At 41.5% G+C, this 17017-nt stretch overlaps 1 protein-coding gene across 2 annotated transcripts in view; it reads left to right on the top strand.

Annotated features, from left to right (window-relative positions):
- LOC111254976 (ras-specific guanine nucleotide-releasing factor 2-like) overlaps positions 1–17017 on the top strand; it is a 181156-nt gene that overhangs the window by 141136 nt on the left and 23003 nt on the right. For both annotated transcript variants that reach the window (XM_022816496.2, XM_086976020.1), the window contains exons 12-16: positions 2897–3102; positions 7625–7921; positions 8727–9048; positions 11588–11920; positions 14043–14275. In XM_022816496.2, the coding sequence (XP_022672231.1) occupies positions 2897–3102; positions 7625–7921; positions 8727–9048; positions 11588–11920; positions 14043–14275 (1391 nt within the window). The remainder of the gene's footprint in view (positions 1–2896; positions 3103–7624; positions 7922–8726; positions 9049–11587; positions 11921–14042; positions 14276–17017) is intronic.

The following is a 17017-nucleotide window of genomic DNA, read 5'->3' as shown; positions in this document are numbered from 1 at the left end:
TCTTGCACATTAACTTAATGTAAGACGATAATTTTGTAGTTCCATAGACAAGAGTAGAGTCGGCCACCGGCAACGAATCGTCTTCGACATTTCGTTTATTCTTTGTATTTTCGTTATTGTAAATTAATTTGGTCAATTGATTTGTGCTTTTCTCTAAGTGGCAGAGTGTAGCACTGAAGAAAGCCCAACTTTTTCGTTTCAATCATGAACAACTAGGTTTATCTTGAAGTACGCCTTGTATCTGACACGAAGTCCCTCGATCTCTGAAATAAATTGTCACAGCGCTTTGACCATAATGAGATTTCTTTTCATCCAATAACCTCAAGTAAGGTCTGATAGTGCTAGTTCAGTGCTTATTATGTCTTTCTACTGAAACATTTAGAGATTAGCAATTCTTGTTATTTTTTAGTCATATAACTAATTCAGCTGGATTCTTACTCGTGAAATTGAGTGGTGCTTCGGCACGATATCGAAAAACCACGGTGTTGATCACAATGCCCACAGGACTTACCTGGCTCTAACTTACTTGAGGCCGCAAGAACTGTTTCTGACAAGAATCACTTAGTCGAGTTTTTTTTTTTTACAATAAAACGAGCCTTGTCACACTTGGACCTATTTTCGCTAAGTTTTCGTACTTGGCATATCAATTTTTAAGTACGTGTCCATCTGTAAGACCATATCAAAATAAGGTAGTTGCTATAGGAGAGCATCTCTCATTGACACACCGTTAACCTAGTTAATATTACGTCAATCTCCATGAAACCAGAAGAAGTTTTTGCCGTACAGTAGAATCAGTGGTACTGATGTTATACCCTCTAGATTAGCTTTGACCGCGTCGTTGATCACTTCGTAGTTTAATAGACATTATACAACATATATATATATATATATATATATAGAGAGAGAGAGAGAGAGAGAGAGAGAGAGAGAGAGAGACAGAACTAATAAAAGAAGTTCTGGCTAATACTTTCGTTAAAACTTCGTAGTGCAATCTGCAAGGTCCTTGTTTTCGTTAAATATTTTTGATTACCATTTGTAGGATTTTTGTAGTTCTAATTTCAATATTGTCAATTTGATCAGCTGACAAAATATTTGATTACTGCCATAAACTATACCAAGAATTATTTCAAATTATTATATCATAGGAACTATTAGAATGTGTCACGGCTAATGGTTTTCAAATAGCTAGAAGGATGAAAATTCTAAGCAAGGTAAATCCAAAGTCGTTCTCACTTGCGCTAGTATCACTAGTTGATTTCAGCTAACTTAATTGACCTGATCATCAAACACAGAGCAGGAACCTTCCTAAAAATACCTTCACTAACTTTTTTAGTCGAAACAATAACTTTTACAAGGAATGATACTTGTGATTTTACATTTACACACAGTTGCGCTTTCAGCGACAAAGCGATGTCTCGGAGAGTTATGATCTCATTAGATAAATTGTCATTTTCCTTTTACCAATTTTTAAAGTTCTTTAAATTATTTTATAAGGATAAAAACACTCTGCATGTAGTTGCCGAATGATCACTCATCAACCTACGTATCAAAAATACCACACCTTGTTCTCATAATGTGAGCCGTATATACTCACGAACCCTCAATATATCTACGCAGATTACCTAAAGCTATTTCATTGGAGGGCACAACTTCAGTAGTGAAGCAAACAGGTGACTATCAGTGAGGTGGACATAGAAACTCCAAATTGCATGTCTGTTGAATCGTCAGCACTGGTCGAATATTTCCTTAATGGTTCCCTCGACATAAAAAAGCAGCGATTTTCCTATTTTCTTGTTCTCTTTTTCGGCGGAGTTGGTCCTGGGCTAGACTTTTTTCGGCCTGTGGGTCCCACGCTTCCTTCAACCGCTACTGGTACTGTCCTGAAAATCGCAAAAAATCCTGAGGCAGTAGATCCTGCAGGGAAAGCTAAACCGCCGCATGTGCAATAAAATTCCCTGAAATTGATTCGTGATGGAACGAATTATCTGCCTCTGGCGCCTGTGCTGGCCTAACTCGTGTCCCGATTCTCCTTAATTTCCCCCACCTTCCCCTTCCCAGTGAACGCGATTGTCACACAGGCGGTAGCAGGGGCTATTCGCTATTAACGAACGGGAAAGAATCCTGGTGGATACAGGCCACTGAAATTCTTGACGTAATTTCAAAGTTAAAGACCTAGAAGCAGAAAGTTCCTCTGAACACCGACAGCATCTTTTCTACTAATCAGTTTTTCCTCAGTTTATCAGTCTACTAAACAGTTTACATAAAAATATCTTGATCTGGTTCTATTCAAATTGTAACATCTCGTAATCAATTAGAGGATTGCTATACATGAGCGGTACGTAAGCTCTGCTTCTATAGAGGACATGCAAAACTAGAAGCATCAGAGAAAGCCAGTTAGGCCATATATATTTCATGTACATTAGCATTATATATTCATGCTATAGCGCATTTTGTAATGATGCGCTGATCGAGTCAACAGCTATTTGGCACATCTATGTATGTATGTGTGTGCTTGGATTAACACAGGAGGGAAAATTGAAAAAAAAAGCCAATTATACTTTTATATATGCACATAATGCTATTTATCAAAACGTACCAGAATTCGTAATAGGAATGATCAGAACCATCTTTCTGTTGTTGTGCACCAAGTTAATAGCACCGATAAAACGCAATAACCAGTTCGATAAATTGTTTGAAACTTCCGAATCTAGACTGTGGACTGTTTTTGGCCCTACTTCAGATATGAGGAAGACCCAGCATTTCTTTACTGCTGCTGGGGAGCGAAAAATTTTTTTTTCGGTTATTGTTTCTTCAATCAGCTAGCAGGGAAAATTAGCCACTAACCTAAGTTATTATTCCCTTCTTTTGTTACTCCTGGTATCCATTTCATACACAGGGTCCATCTGCTCATCGATGAGCAATTGTGATAGTCAACTAAATTTAAACCAGAACAACCAGGCATCTTCTAACGGCCAGGAGAAAGACTACGGAGGTTTAGACTTCAAAATAATCGTCGATTTCAAAACAGGCCCTCCAATTACGATCCATTTGGTAGCACCGACCATGCAGGAGAAGGCTGCCTGGACCTCAGATATCTCCCAGGTGGGTACACTTGTCCTGGCAGGATCAGTTTAAAACTAGGCGGAAACTTGTAGATCATCTTTGACCATACCTCATTATTAGGTAGTTAAATTAAATTCTTTTATTCGTTATTATCAGGTAGATTCGAACACGTGAAATACATAGATCTATAACAACTTTGCATGTCGAACGAACTTTCTAATGATACTATATTACGACATTTCATCATCAAATAGTGTTCGCCGGCAACGTCTTTGGCCTGTTTGATCCTGTGTAAATTATATGGTGTCAGCAGGAGAAGGCGACGCAGAATGAAGCTGTGTACTCCTCAATGAGAAAGTCTTGATTTGATTGAAGCATCTTGACACAAACGTCGTCCAATATGCTGATACGGTAAAATCGCATCTCATCCTTCGCAGTGTAATAAAGCTCCTTAACGTTTTTGTCAAGCCTGAATGGAAGACACGTGGATAACTATTTGCGTATACACTTAATCCTCTCCTAGCATCTAAAGCGAGGCAACAGTATGTGCAAGTGTACTGCGGTGACGATGGGAGAAACGGCACAGATGATTTTTGGTCAATGGGCTTGACCGTGAAAAGCACTCGCGTCCTTTCCGGTCAGCGACAAATGTAAGCCGTAACGGTACACTTGACAACTACGAGTGTACCACATATTGGTTGGACAAGTTCTTCAGTATCAAACCTGAAAACCTCTCTGACGAGCGGAGTGGGCAAATTGATTGAGAGATGGGGCAGGTTACGGGAAACGATGGCGTATACATGAAAAAGTAACCTGCTGTTCGAGTTTGAGCGAAATGCTAGCGAATTTTTTTGTTTAGCTCAAACCCACCATGGCTTTTGTTCCAATATAATAATTCTTCTAAGAAACTTAGAAGAACATATGTGGCCCCTGGTCTACATGTGTCATTGCGAGACGTAACGGGTTCGATGTTCTTTCATATCTAGAGTGTATTTAGGAGCTTTGCATTTGACGCTCTATACTTTCCAAAGCAGATTTCCATACTCTATCCGAAGTTGGTGAGACCACTTTTGTGCTGGTTAGATGATCTGTGCGTATATTTCTTGTACAAACTGTACGGTAATGCCTGGGGACGTATGGGTGTTCTTCATTAGAGTATTCACTTTTTGATTTCCTCTCATTTCCAACTGGCCGCAGAAGACTTCTGACGACGTTAACGATTGTCGATCAAACGATAGGCAAGTCGGCTTTTTTTTCTAATACTTCAAACAGACGATCGAACCTCCACCGCAAAAGTCGTCTTGCCCCTGTTGCCGCTGTGGTGCTTGCTCTCGAATCGCTTCACGTCGTCTACTCTGTCGACCTTCTGGTTCCGTTAAATTTGAAAGCTCGTGATGATTTTGACGTTGTCACTGTTTCGTTGGCCGACGGTCGTTCAGTGAGTCCGACGTACGAAGTAGGATCGGCAAAAAGCTCGGAACCCCGGTTTGCCTGGTCACGCTAATAGCGGCGGGCGGTGAACTTGCGGCCGCAGACTACTCAGCCGGCAGTCAACGCAGTCGAAGCAATCCTCTAAGCTGCACGAGCAGCGACAGCACCGCAGTTAGTGAGTCGCAATCATGGCTCGAATTTCGCATCCGTCCATGCCGGCGAACGGGCTTATCCGCAAGCTCAGGCATGCCAGCAGGAGCAGAAACGATGCAAGCAATGGCAGCAACATAGCAGAGCGATCGTCTTTCACAAAAGCAGCACAAAAAGTTCTTCGTTCTCTGTTTTCCTCTTACCCACCAGTTCCCAGCTGCTCCCCACCTGCCCCGATCTACTTACAGCCTAGTCGCAGAAGGTTCACTAAAGCCCGGAGCACATTGACGGTTCGTGGCCTGCCCCAAACCCCGTCGACCGTTCCGCGTCCCCCGAAGTTTGTTCGGCCTGCGGCAAGAGACGTCTAACTCATAGGCACTTTTCGTAGTTTCTCTTCGTCGAACTCCTGCTGCCTCCTCTCATTTCCTTCCCCTTTCATTAGCATTACTGCTTCACTCGATTTTGAACACGATGTTGCCGACGTTCATTTTATTCTTTTAAATATAATTATGATAATCAGACTGCACGATGACGCATGAACATCGTAGATGTCTCACGTTCGTTCATCATTGACGCTGAAAAATGTTGCGCCGTCACAACTCGCCAACATTTATCTTCTCAAGTATTATGTCTTAGAAAAAGTTGAGATTGCTCCTGTTGGCGGCAGTAATATGTTTCTACTTTAAACGTTCTCTCTATATCTTTTTATCGGTGGGGTTCTAATGACTTGCGTCGAACGAAGTGAGCCACGCTACAGCATCGTTTGAATGTAACCCACAATTGTAAGGATTGGGATGTCATTGGCTAAATAGTTAAATAATTCAAAATGATACGATAGTGGAGCCAAATGCTCATTTTTCGAAAAAATGTCAAAAAAAAATATAATACATATGAATTTCGTTAAAAATTTATGCTAATCTAAAAAAACATCTACATTTATCTATTACATCTAAAATAATGGTAGAAATTCCTGGGAGTCATATGAAGGCTTTTCAAGGAATCCTTTATTAAACAGACTTCTGTTTACGTTCGCGTTAGTTAATTTTTTCTGTCTTCGAGACGGTTATACATATATGATATATTAAACTATTGACAAAATGGTCCTGTTTTATTAGAGTTTGAATATTTTCAACTCATATGACCGTAGAGCTACAGCTTATCTAGGTATTCTGTCACAAAGTACTGAAGGGGGCAATAAGCATGCATATATCCATAATCAATTTTCTTGTCGATCGACTGGGTCGTCTTCGTTTTTTTTGTAAGAAAATATATTTAAGCAGTATTATTGTGATTAACTTCGACGGCCAAGTCTTCCATTTAGAAAGCCCAGAGGTCGCCGCTCCAACTCCCACCGTTGACACACTATATAGAGCCTACGCAAATAAACAGTTATTTATATATACTATATAATGGCAAGGATTAATTTAAAGCTCGGCAAAATAAGGCCAGTATTAGCATTCATTATGCATCTATAGAGCTTTCCTTAAAAAAAAAAGAAGTATACATAAACCTTTACACGGGACCGAGTCAACTAGATAAATCTCCGAGACTTACCGTATCTATATTGATACGAATTATTCCTTGAGCTTACTAACATTAACATTTATTCATTATCGATATGCGTTTTGGGGGGGGGCGTACACACTTTGGATAGCCTCTGTTCAAAGGTAATAGAACATTCGTTCAAACCCTCTTGTCGAGACGTCTTGAACTGTAAAAATTGATCTCTCCTAAAACATCGACACACGATTTTGTACAATGTCATATGTAGCCGAGCGGCAAACTTTCAGGGGAGTGTTCATAGTGTACTCAGATCTATGGGAATAGCGATGCTGTCAATAGGAAAACAAACGAAATGGTTGACCTATGAGGTGAAAATATGAGGAGGATTTGGTAGCAAGCTGGCTTAATTTGGACAATGGCTACGCCGACTGCCATGGCTATTGCTCAATGCAGTTAACTTTGCGGTGGTGGCAGGACAGACGAGCCTCCACTGCTAGTTGTCCCCCTGTATTAAGGTCAGGGTAACCTACATCTTCTGAATATATGATATTATTATTTACCCCCAGCTGTTAAGTTGCTTGCGGCACAGGTCGACTCCTCGGTATTTCTCGGTTTCTCATTTGTCGAAATACTAGTATTATCGCGTAAGCTCTAGTTTAGCCTGCCAGATGTTTTTGTGCTCTTTGGAGCCTGTCGTGCCTCAGACCACTTCGAACGGATATACCAGCCGGCTGGATTAAAACAACCTTATACGATGTTGCATCATTAGGCTCTGTTTAAACGATTGATGTCGGGTTCATCGTCACCAAACCATGACATCTACCCGGATCGGGTACACCCACCAGTTCCTACCGCCATTCTGGATAGCTCGGATTACTGGGTTGGGTGTCCTCTATATTTCAGTTTTTTACATCCTGTATCGCCCTTAGACACAATTCCATCAGGCAGGCAGACGGCTGACTGGCGGCCATTCATCGCGCCTGTACGCCTATGCCTGGGTTCGAACCTAGATTACAACGTGGCTCTAAGATTAAAAAGCAAATACATTACTTAACACGGGGACCGGTTGCATATCCTAAGTGACGTTACTTGCTGACCTCCGTCATTCTGGTAGACGCTGCACTTCTGATAATCTAGCAACCTGAATAGCAATCTTACGGCAAATGGATGTATGGATGGAAATCGAGTAAGCATCGACTGATAACAAGAATACAAAAAAGGCAAACTACCGGTTATGCACGCTACGAATGAAGGGTTTTACAGGAGGAAAGAGAACGGTCTACCTATTAGCTAGTCTTACTGGCGACATAAATCATATTTTCGCTGACCTAGTCAACTTAATCGTTACTTACAACTCCTGTTGTTGTTACTACTATTATCGTTATTATTATCGTTATTGTCGTTGCATCTTCTTTCTATTTGTGATGGATTTGTTATGGATGTCGTTTGTTTTTTTTTTTTTTGCTTATTATTTCAGTGCATTGACAATGTGCACTTTAACGATCTGTTCCACGGAACCCTGAGCGACGCGTCCTCGATCACGATGCCTCACTCGATAAGGAACGATTCCCGCCTGTTCAAGGACGATGTAGACATCCGCTTCAGTCGAACCCTCAACTCCTGCAAGCTCCCTCAGATCAGATACGCCAGTCCAGAACGGCTGTTTGAGAGACTCACCGACCTACGTTTCCTATCGATTGACTTCCTCAATACGTTCTTGCTCACATACCGAGTCTTTACCGACGGCGTTAAAGTGCTCGAGGCACTTAAAAAGGTAAAAATAAAGAAGCTATTCATTTTTATTTTGAAAACTACTATTATTGGATGTTCGTAGCAGCCTCCGGTCCATTCGACTGAGCAATAAAAGCTCGACAGTCTTCAGTGCTACCTTTGATTCTCTCCAAGTCAGCGATGAATGGTCATCTATTTACAGTCAAGCAAACGACTTAAAAGGACCGGGCAGCAGAACAAGAAAGTGGTATTTATGAAGGAAGAGTTTAAGGCTAATTCTGTTTAGCTTTCCTCCGCGTGCATGTCGATTTCCTGCATTTGCTGCTGACTGTATGTAGGTGTCTCTACCTGCCTGCGAACCTGTGAGCCTTTCATCGATGTGCACGTAACGCAGCATTGTTTTGTACGGCTGTATGTGCGTATGTTATACTAGCTTCTTTAATTAACTCACTAAACACCAGTTCACTCCAACCTAAGCGGAAGAATGTAGGATGAGAAAAGCGGTTAGGCAAACTAGCGAGCTCGCTAGTTCGAGCGAGGAAAATCAGTAAAAGTATGCCTGCCGTTCTATTGCATACCCTCTCCAGGCAGACTTGGCCTGAGAAAGCAAGGTTTGCTGCCGCTGTGTTGTTCCAATCAGCGTTACTCTTTCGTCGACTGCAGTCGCGCCTTTGCCTCGAGCGCTGTGCGGAGAAACTCGTAGCAAACTGCAATGGTACGGACCGGAACAGAGCTAAGCTCCTCCCTCAGCCTGCTAGCACTGTTTTAGGTTTCCTAGAAGCAGCTATTGCAGGGATAAAAATTGGCAATTCATCCTTCTTGGTTCATTCGCATCGACTCGTCTGCAGGTGCACTACCAACCAGAACTTCAGAACAATGACGACGCCGCCGGTCTGCTAGGCGAGGGTCCGCCACACGGCGTCATGCCTGGCTCCGGAGATCCCGACATTCATATGAGATTAGCCAGCATGCTCGTGGTCGATTATGATTACTCTCGTCGAGTGAGCTCGGCCAGCATGAACAGCGAGTGCGGGGGCGACAGCAATATGGCGGCCGGCCCCGGGGGCCACGATATGCACCGGGGCTCGACTGTTTCCGCCAGCGACCTCATCGCGAACACTTCCAAGATCACAACGACGCACACTGCCGCCGCTACACCTGGATCCACCGGTAAAAAGATGCCCATATAAATTATATAAATAGTAACAACAACAGTAATACATAGTGTATTAAGAGCTAAAATACCTACACTTTATTCATTAGTGCTGAATCGTAAAGCACGAATTATACATAAACATATATAACAGTACCTTCAATGGCGTTACAACTAAAGCTTAGCTTTTTGTTATTACGTACATGTACTTATATATCAATTTTAATCAACGAATTCTTAGTGTTTTGGACAAAAGAAAACCGTAGACAATAGGAGATAGTAAACGTGTACATTGTGTAATTTGTGCCCTATAAGCTTAATGGACAGCAATGTATGCGGCAAACTATAGAAAAGTTGTGCAATAATCTTCAGGAAGAAAGCGCCGTCTTGAAAATGTTCTTTAATTGACCACATATATATGTATGGATTTACTAACGTATACCATATATACACATAACTAACAACCAGTCGGTATAAGCACGCCGTATCTAAGCTTGCGGCAATGATGTTGCCATAATAAACATCGGAAACATATTTTTTCCCATTTCGTCTAGATTCAACCTATATCATTGGTGCTTATTAACATGTTAAAAATGATCGCATACTGATGGCGCCGTATTTTTCTCGGCTACAAAATGTATTTCTTTTTGCCGAAGTGAGTCATTCAGGGTCGACATAGGTTTAAAATTACGTAGAGTTCTCCGGTCTTTTCTTCTCATCGCTGGTCTTCAATTCACTTAGTCACACGTCAATAGGGAACTATGACCGCCAATATTTGTTTGTCCGATACGAAATAGCGGCAAATATTACATGGAGTAACCTTTTATGAGAAACGTAGTCTAAAGGTCATTTAGTTATATTCCGATTTAGGACTTCCTACACTCATACAATGAAATTCACTCAGTGGTACGATCAACACATATCCTTCACGCCTTTTTTCTTGAGATTATTGTTGGGGAACGCTGACATGTGGCGCCCGCCACTGTTTGTTGCAAAAAGTAAAGTAGGTATTGCGATATAGGGCTATTGTGCATCTCGAAGCGGAAGCATTATTGTATAGCCAGACGTTAGATATACTGCCCTTATATATACAGCCTCTCCTTTGTTTTTTCCTACCTCTAACGGTTCTCAAGATAATGACGACTTTACTAGAGTTAACGATCTGGTCACAAATAGAGCCATGAGCCGCCATGTTGTTTCTGCTCTTTCAGTAACATTTAGTGATGGATCTATGTAGCACAGAAGCTGGATACAATGTAAACCAGCTATACTACAGTGTATTCAGGATAGATAAAGTGGCCATTGGCTCTTAATGTGATAGACATACGTTCATTGAACCGGTCTTGATTGGCCATCGCATATTACGTTCTAGACTCATCTACCGACATATTTGCTTTACAATTCAATACAAAAGTTCAGTCTTTAAATACTTTATACAAATCGTCACCAATGATTGTGTAGTTAGACTTACAAACCCTAACTTCAGGATACATTTGCTGGTGCATCGTTATAATCCCATCAAACTTTAGCAGACCTGCAGTTTTCTAAAAAATCATCGCAGACATTTCATTAGCTAAGCTGTGATGCTGCATGGTCCAATGAATCAACAATTATTTATATGCTGTATGCCGATAAATAAGAACTCCGTTAATGGTAACATTTTTGAAAAAGTTCTAATCATATAAAATGATTAGATAATGTTAGCAAAGCACGCGATAAAGAATACGTTAAAAGCTGAGCTGAAAGTTTAAAGTTCGCCTGTTACGGCAATTGCTCATCTAACTTTTGCTATGTTGCATAAAAAAGTTCGACGTAGTTGTTAAAATCGCGCATAAATGAAAAAGGGTAGCGCCATTCCAAATCGTTGTGCAAATCGTTCCATTGTGCAAATCTTCATTATTGGCTCATTCTTCAAGTACCTTGGAACAATCGAAAACCGAAGGAGAACTTCGCTGGAAGATATGCATAGTTTGTCTCGCACCTGTACGGTCACAATTGCACTTTACGCAGGATATACAACCTTATTGACGGTGCTATATATATATATATAATCGTATAGAGACCAAAATATTTATAAAAAAAATAGCCCATGCATAAAATGCTTCTGACAGGTGAAGCCAACGCTGTGTTAGGAGGAAGTCTTATTTTTATTGGCCTTATTAATGGCGGACTTGGTATTTATAGACTGTTTTTCGCTGTGGCAGAACACAGTAGAATCAACTGTCTGATTCTGTTTCCAATACGCAAGGATGACAATAAGCCGAAATTGATTTCATAGATTTTTCAAGAACCGAAATTTCACCACATTTTTGCTCATTGGTACACGCATTTCTACTAAGGCGCGCGTTATAAACCGGTCAGACAGAGTATACTGATATGAAGACAATTTACTCAAATCGTCTGCTGCGACATATTCTGCTTTTGGTCGCGGTTTAATGCTGACAATACATTTATGTAGTATTAGTACTTCCACGCGCGAATAACGCTTGACTTACAGAGACATTGTATAATTGTGTTACAAGTACTATTGGCTTATTCTTTTGATCGAACGCATAGAATGGCTCTATACGAAAGGACAATCTCATTGGAGGTTGAGTCATAGAAGGCTGGAAGAGGGTGACTCACCCTCCAAGCGACGAATGGCCGATACGCTGGCTGACAAGCCCATCGACGAGGCCGGCGAGGAAAACGCGTCCACCTCCAAAGACATTCAAGCTTGTGGTATGGACCACCATCTTGACCAGCAGCACGGTCAACGGCAACAAGGAAACTCTAGGCGATCGTCTACAGTACCGTCCTCAGAACGGGAGAATCTCCACGCGCCGATTGCTGTCAGCGAATCACTCAGTGATACCGCGTCGATTGTAGAGCAATCCACGCCTACCGCAGGTAGGTGCAAGCGGCATTTCCTACCTAACGATCAACCTACCTACGTACCCACCGACCTGTGTAGTTGTCGAACCCCGTTTAACTATAGTCCCGCACTTTTACTTCCGACACTTAATAAGGCTCGCAGTTCGTAACGTCTATGTCTTCCTTGTAAATACAACGCCATAAAGATTTTTTACAAATATACGTGCGCCCACCTTAAACGCCGCTGGCAACTGGGTGGCATCAATGACGGTACTAGCACAGTGAATATGTGAATGAGCGACTATTACAATGTACACGAGCGTATGCATATGCTATGCTTGTCTCATACACAAATCTGTTAGGTCTCTGTCGTTTTCTGAAATCACTCGAAATACTTCGATAGTTAAGAAAAAACATTATCAATATATGTGATTTCTGCCTATACCACTGACCATAATCTGCTAATCATTACTCATGTCATCACTCAAGCACAAAGGGTACAATTCAAATAGGATTTGGAGTGCTGATATAAGTAGTGACGTATGGAGTACGGACAAGTGGCAGACGTCAGCGCGGTTGATGCGTTTGCTAGTACCTCTGTGTCCTTTTGGTCGCACGAATACCTATGTTTCGAAAAAGAGAGTCGAAGCATCTAGCTTATAGGAAACTCAAAGTGTACGTAGTTTATTGCCCTCTGTCTAGGTAACCTCCAATGGGCCAGGCCAACAATAGGCAGTGACCCTTCTCGATCTTAGACCAGACGAAACGCGACTCATCGTGAAAAAGCTTCAATCCCGCACGACCTCAAACAGTGATTGGCGAATTCCATTATAGAAACGCCAGTGGACCCAGCAAACTTGAACCTGCAAAGCGAGGAACAATGGTCAACAGGGCAAAGCAAGGCAGTTCGGCATGGGTCATCGATTTAATAAGGAGACTTGGCAACCAGCCCCTATTCAAAAGAAACTCGCTAGGCTCCTTCAGAATTCGTTTTAGAGTCTGCTATGTGGGCTCTTCTTTTTAACGTCCCCGTCACACCTACCCGCGCTTCAACTAACTCCCCAATTTTAGCCAGGCTCCCATCAACCACTTTGCTCCAAATCACTATGCCCAGTGAGTCGACTTCGAATTAATAGCCTCGTCTCTACATGATTGTGAACGTTAACTGAAGCGCAATGAAGCAGATTCATTGGAATAAATGAGAGCACTTTCCTGCTGTCGTTTGCAATTGGATACGAGGTTTTTGGGGGACTCTGGCCCTATCGTACTAATAGTTCCTTCAAGTTTTTTTAGTTCAGCGTCGGTATACTATTCTATAATTCTAAAATCACATCTATAACAATATCAAAGAAAATTTCTCAGTAACTCGAAATATGTCACAGCCATTACCATTTTCGATCTATGCGTTACTATCTGTTGCTTATGGCTAGCGAAGCGATCTATAGTCATATTTGCAGTAGGATTTTAACGGCCTCATACTTGGGCACACCTTGTCAATCAAACGCAGATCTATCAGCTTAGGGAAAATAATGTATTCGAATTTGGCGTCCAATACTGTGGTGGTAAATAATGGTTCAGACGGTCAGCTCCTACCTGGAAACGAACCGCATCTTCTTTGCACGATTTTGGACTCTGACTACCACTGCGGTATGACGGGAACAAAATCTATTAACTTAGATGTTACCAAGTTGTCTTTTCGACCAGGTTTTATTGCCAACATTTAGAATGCTTTAATCAACAAATCCTTTATTGAAATTAAACGTATCTAAAACGTTTCTCTCGACAATTGTGTCAATAAAGTTATCTGCAAGCAATCATTTGTGATGGTGAATGATGATTAGGATGGCCCTGTACCTTTTAGATATTTATTGAGCTTAGAACTAGAGACAAGGTATTCGAAATTGCCGCCTATGCCTACATATCTACAAATGGTCGTTATACTTCTAAGACATTATCCGGCGCAATGCCAAGTTAATCTGCACACCTTGCATGCGCAGGAACGTTGTGTGCCATACGTTATTAGAGTAATTGTGTATAGCATGTACGACCTTATCCGAGGTTTTAACAAGCACGCTTACTTTATTTCGCCGTTACTGTTACTGTGTTTTGTGTACTTGTTTTTCCTTGTGTTCGTCTCGCTTTGTCACTTGTGGTGCAGATGGCGATGCAAATGGAAGGAACTGCATCGTCATCAGAAATGCAGACGACGTGGATGAATCGAGTAACAACCAAATCGGCCAAGGACTCACCCATGCCGGTGTAACTTTAATGGCAGGTTCGATCTCTGCAGCTGGTACGACCGTTGCATCGGGTAGTCAAGCGCCAGCAAACGTTAGTGGGCTTACCAACGGCAGCCAGACGGCATCGAGTGTTCATGCGACGCCATCGAGGGTAAGCAGAAAACAACAACCAATATTGAAAACACTTTTCACCTAACTGTGTTATATATATGTATATATAAGATAGCATACAGAATACGGACATCTCTAGCCCTTTGCATTGTTGCATGGCTGCGGCAAAATTACGGACTTGAAATTAGCTTATAGCCTTTTACCTTAACATATACGACTTGCCCATGCGGACGCTTAGCTTTCGAAAAATGAGACTGTAAAGTGATCGAATAAAAACAAAGTTTGTAAATTATACCAATCGTTGGGAAAATCGCAAAATTAAAAATCATGATTTTATGATTCAAAAAAATTGATTTTTTTGTCTCATTAAGCTTTCATGTTAGAAACGGTAAGATAAGCCATTAGGCTTAAACGTAACATTCGCTTTAAACCAGGTAGGCCAAGAGTCGAAAGGTCGTAAGTGAATAGAATAGGACACACATATTCCATATACATGTGGCCACTTTAACTGGAAAAAAATCCCAACGCGAAGCGAACATCTCCCTTAAACAATGATTTAATGCAATTAGAATACGCACCTGTCATTATTGGGGGCTCGAGTATCGAAGGTATAGCAGTCCTAATTCGACTGTACATCATGGAATTTCTGCTCTTTATTCAACAGGCAGAAGGGACGGAGAACAGACATTTTATGAGATCGAGTGAACAGGAACGTGATTCTGTTTACTTGTCCAGTAAAAACGGGCAGCTCAGAAACCAGTTGAACTATCTGTTTCGTAGGAACTTCGTCTATCTTGACAACATTAAGATTGATCTGGTCGATGATACAATTTGCAGATACTCGACCAAGACAACTATTGGAGAAGAAACGATAGTGTATGGGTCAACTTAGGGTCTTCGTATCTTTTAGCGGAGGTTGTGAATTTGCTTCGGCCTTCAAAGGGTCGTCGGGACAACTTCTCGATCACAGCTGCTAGTCTTCTTTCCAGGTAGCCTTTAGGCCCTCCACAGCTGCTTGATTTTGCCAACAGCATGTGGCCACATTGATTCGCCCTGCGGGTCCGTTAGTTTCCCTTCCCTCTTGTCCCCCACTGCAAACTTCCCAAGGGGAAGCAACCCCCGAAAGTCTGCGGTGACCGAACAACCACTGAGGATATTAACTTGAGTACATAAAGATGTACGAGTAATCCGAGAGAAAAACTCAAGTGGGTCATAGTAATTATAGCGGTCTACGACAGCGATAATAACACCAAACACTGAATTAGGAGTATTATTAGATAAAATCGTCTTCAAGGTTATACGCAACTCTATTTACGTGGTTACAGTACGCAGAATTAGTGCAGTGATAGAACTGACGTTATATTTAAGCGAGATTTTATTTAATACAGCAATGATTCTTTGACCCTTCGACGTCCGGTTCAGCTTTTTCTGGAAAGAGCGGAATTTTTAATTCCGACAATTGATCTTAATGTCCTTTCAGCAATATCAATTACTACGAAGTTATCGTGACTTTTCTTATCTTTCGCATAACTTAAGGATGCACTATTGGCTATAATAGGGTAACTGTTGAAACCCGAAAGACACGCACTAATTTCTGACTTGGCTTCCTTAAATGAGTATTTAAATATATTACGAGATCAAACGTACACCACTGTTCTACGTGACCTTTTACCTCAATCGTCGCATTTCATCTTTCCGGTGCGGTCCGCCACTGTGGTTGCTTAGCTGAAAATGGCTGGTCGCTTCTGAGAGGTGGAATGGCGAAGGACACAAGGAGAAATTACAGTCGTTATAGGCTATATTTATTTACTGTTGTAGCACTATGACTCCAACCGTTCAGCTCTGATCTTCCTCTGCCGAACTGGTCTGGGCTTTCTCTCAGGGCAAAGCATCAGGGCAAAGTTTTGTGGATGCCTGTTGCTTCATCGCAGTCCATATATGACGTATCCCTCACGTAACGATCCACTAGAAAATCGAAACAAAAAAGAGTGATTTTTTTTATGTTTTTACGATCGTTATCAATCTAAGCGGTAATGATTGCATCAAAGCACAATGGCTATACGGATGTTCGGGATAAACTAGAACGAATTAACATTGCTCGTTTATAAGCGGTATCTACATAAGAACATAAATTCGTATGAAACTTGGTGCGTAGACTTGATGCACCTTTGACGAATTTAATTGTCCTTCAATTGCGTCACGGATTCGAAGCTACCCATTTACGGATCTATGTCAAAAAGAATCCTATGCATTATTATTTCAAAGCCCCTTGCATCGGCGTTGTCATATCAAAACGTATTGTACTTTCGCTCATACACGGCCATACCACGAATTCAAAATATCGTAAATTACAAAACGGTCATTAGCCTTCTTTGTAACGTATTCTTATATTCTGTGTTAATTTAGCTATATGAGAGCTTACGCAATTTTGTTTATAGGTGTACAGCCTACTATACATAGTAACCATCCAGAGTTTCACTAAAGTTTTTGAAACTTTTTTTTTTGCTACTGATACGCCTTTCGGACAGAAATGTAGCGGCATGGTACCTCCTGCACTAAGAACAACCCCTAAGTGTCGACACCGGCTAAAAGTTTGCTTGGGCCAACAATAAGCGCAAAGTCCGCAACGATAAACAGCTTGTTAAAATGCATCCCAATTTTTCACGAACGCACTTTAATGTGCAATGTAGTGGGCGAGCTGAAATCGGTAACAGGGCAGTCGTGACGATGACACCGACCACTCAGGGAAACAGCAACATATGGTATAAAATGGTTGCTGTGT

This window comes from Varroa destructor, unplaced genomic scaffold, assembly GCF_002443255.2.
Source record: "Varroa destructor unplaced genomic scaffold, Vdes_3.0 BEIS01000007.1, whole genome shotgun sequence".
Taxonomy (NCBI): domain Eukaryota; kingdom Metazoa; phylum Arthropoda; class Arachnida; order Mesostigmata; family Varroidae; genus Varroa; species Varroa destructor.
This window is presented reverse-complemented; position numbering and strand designations above follow the sequence as displayed.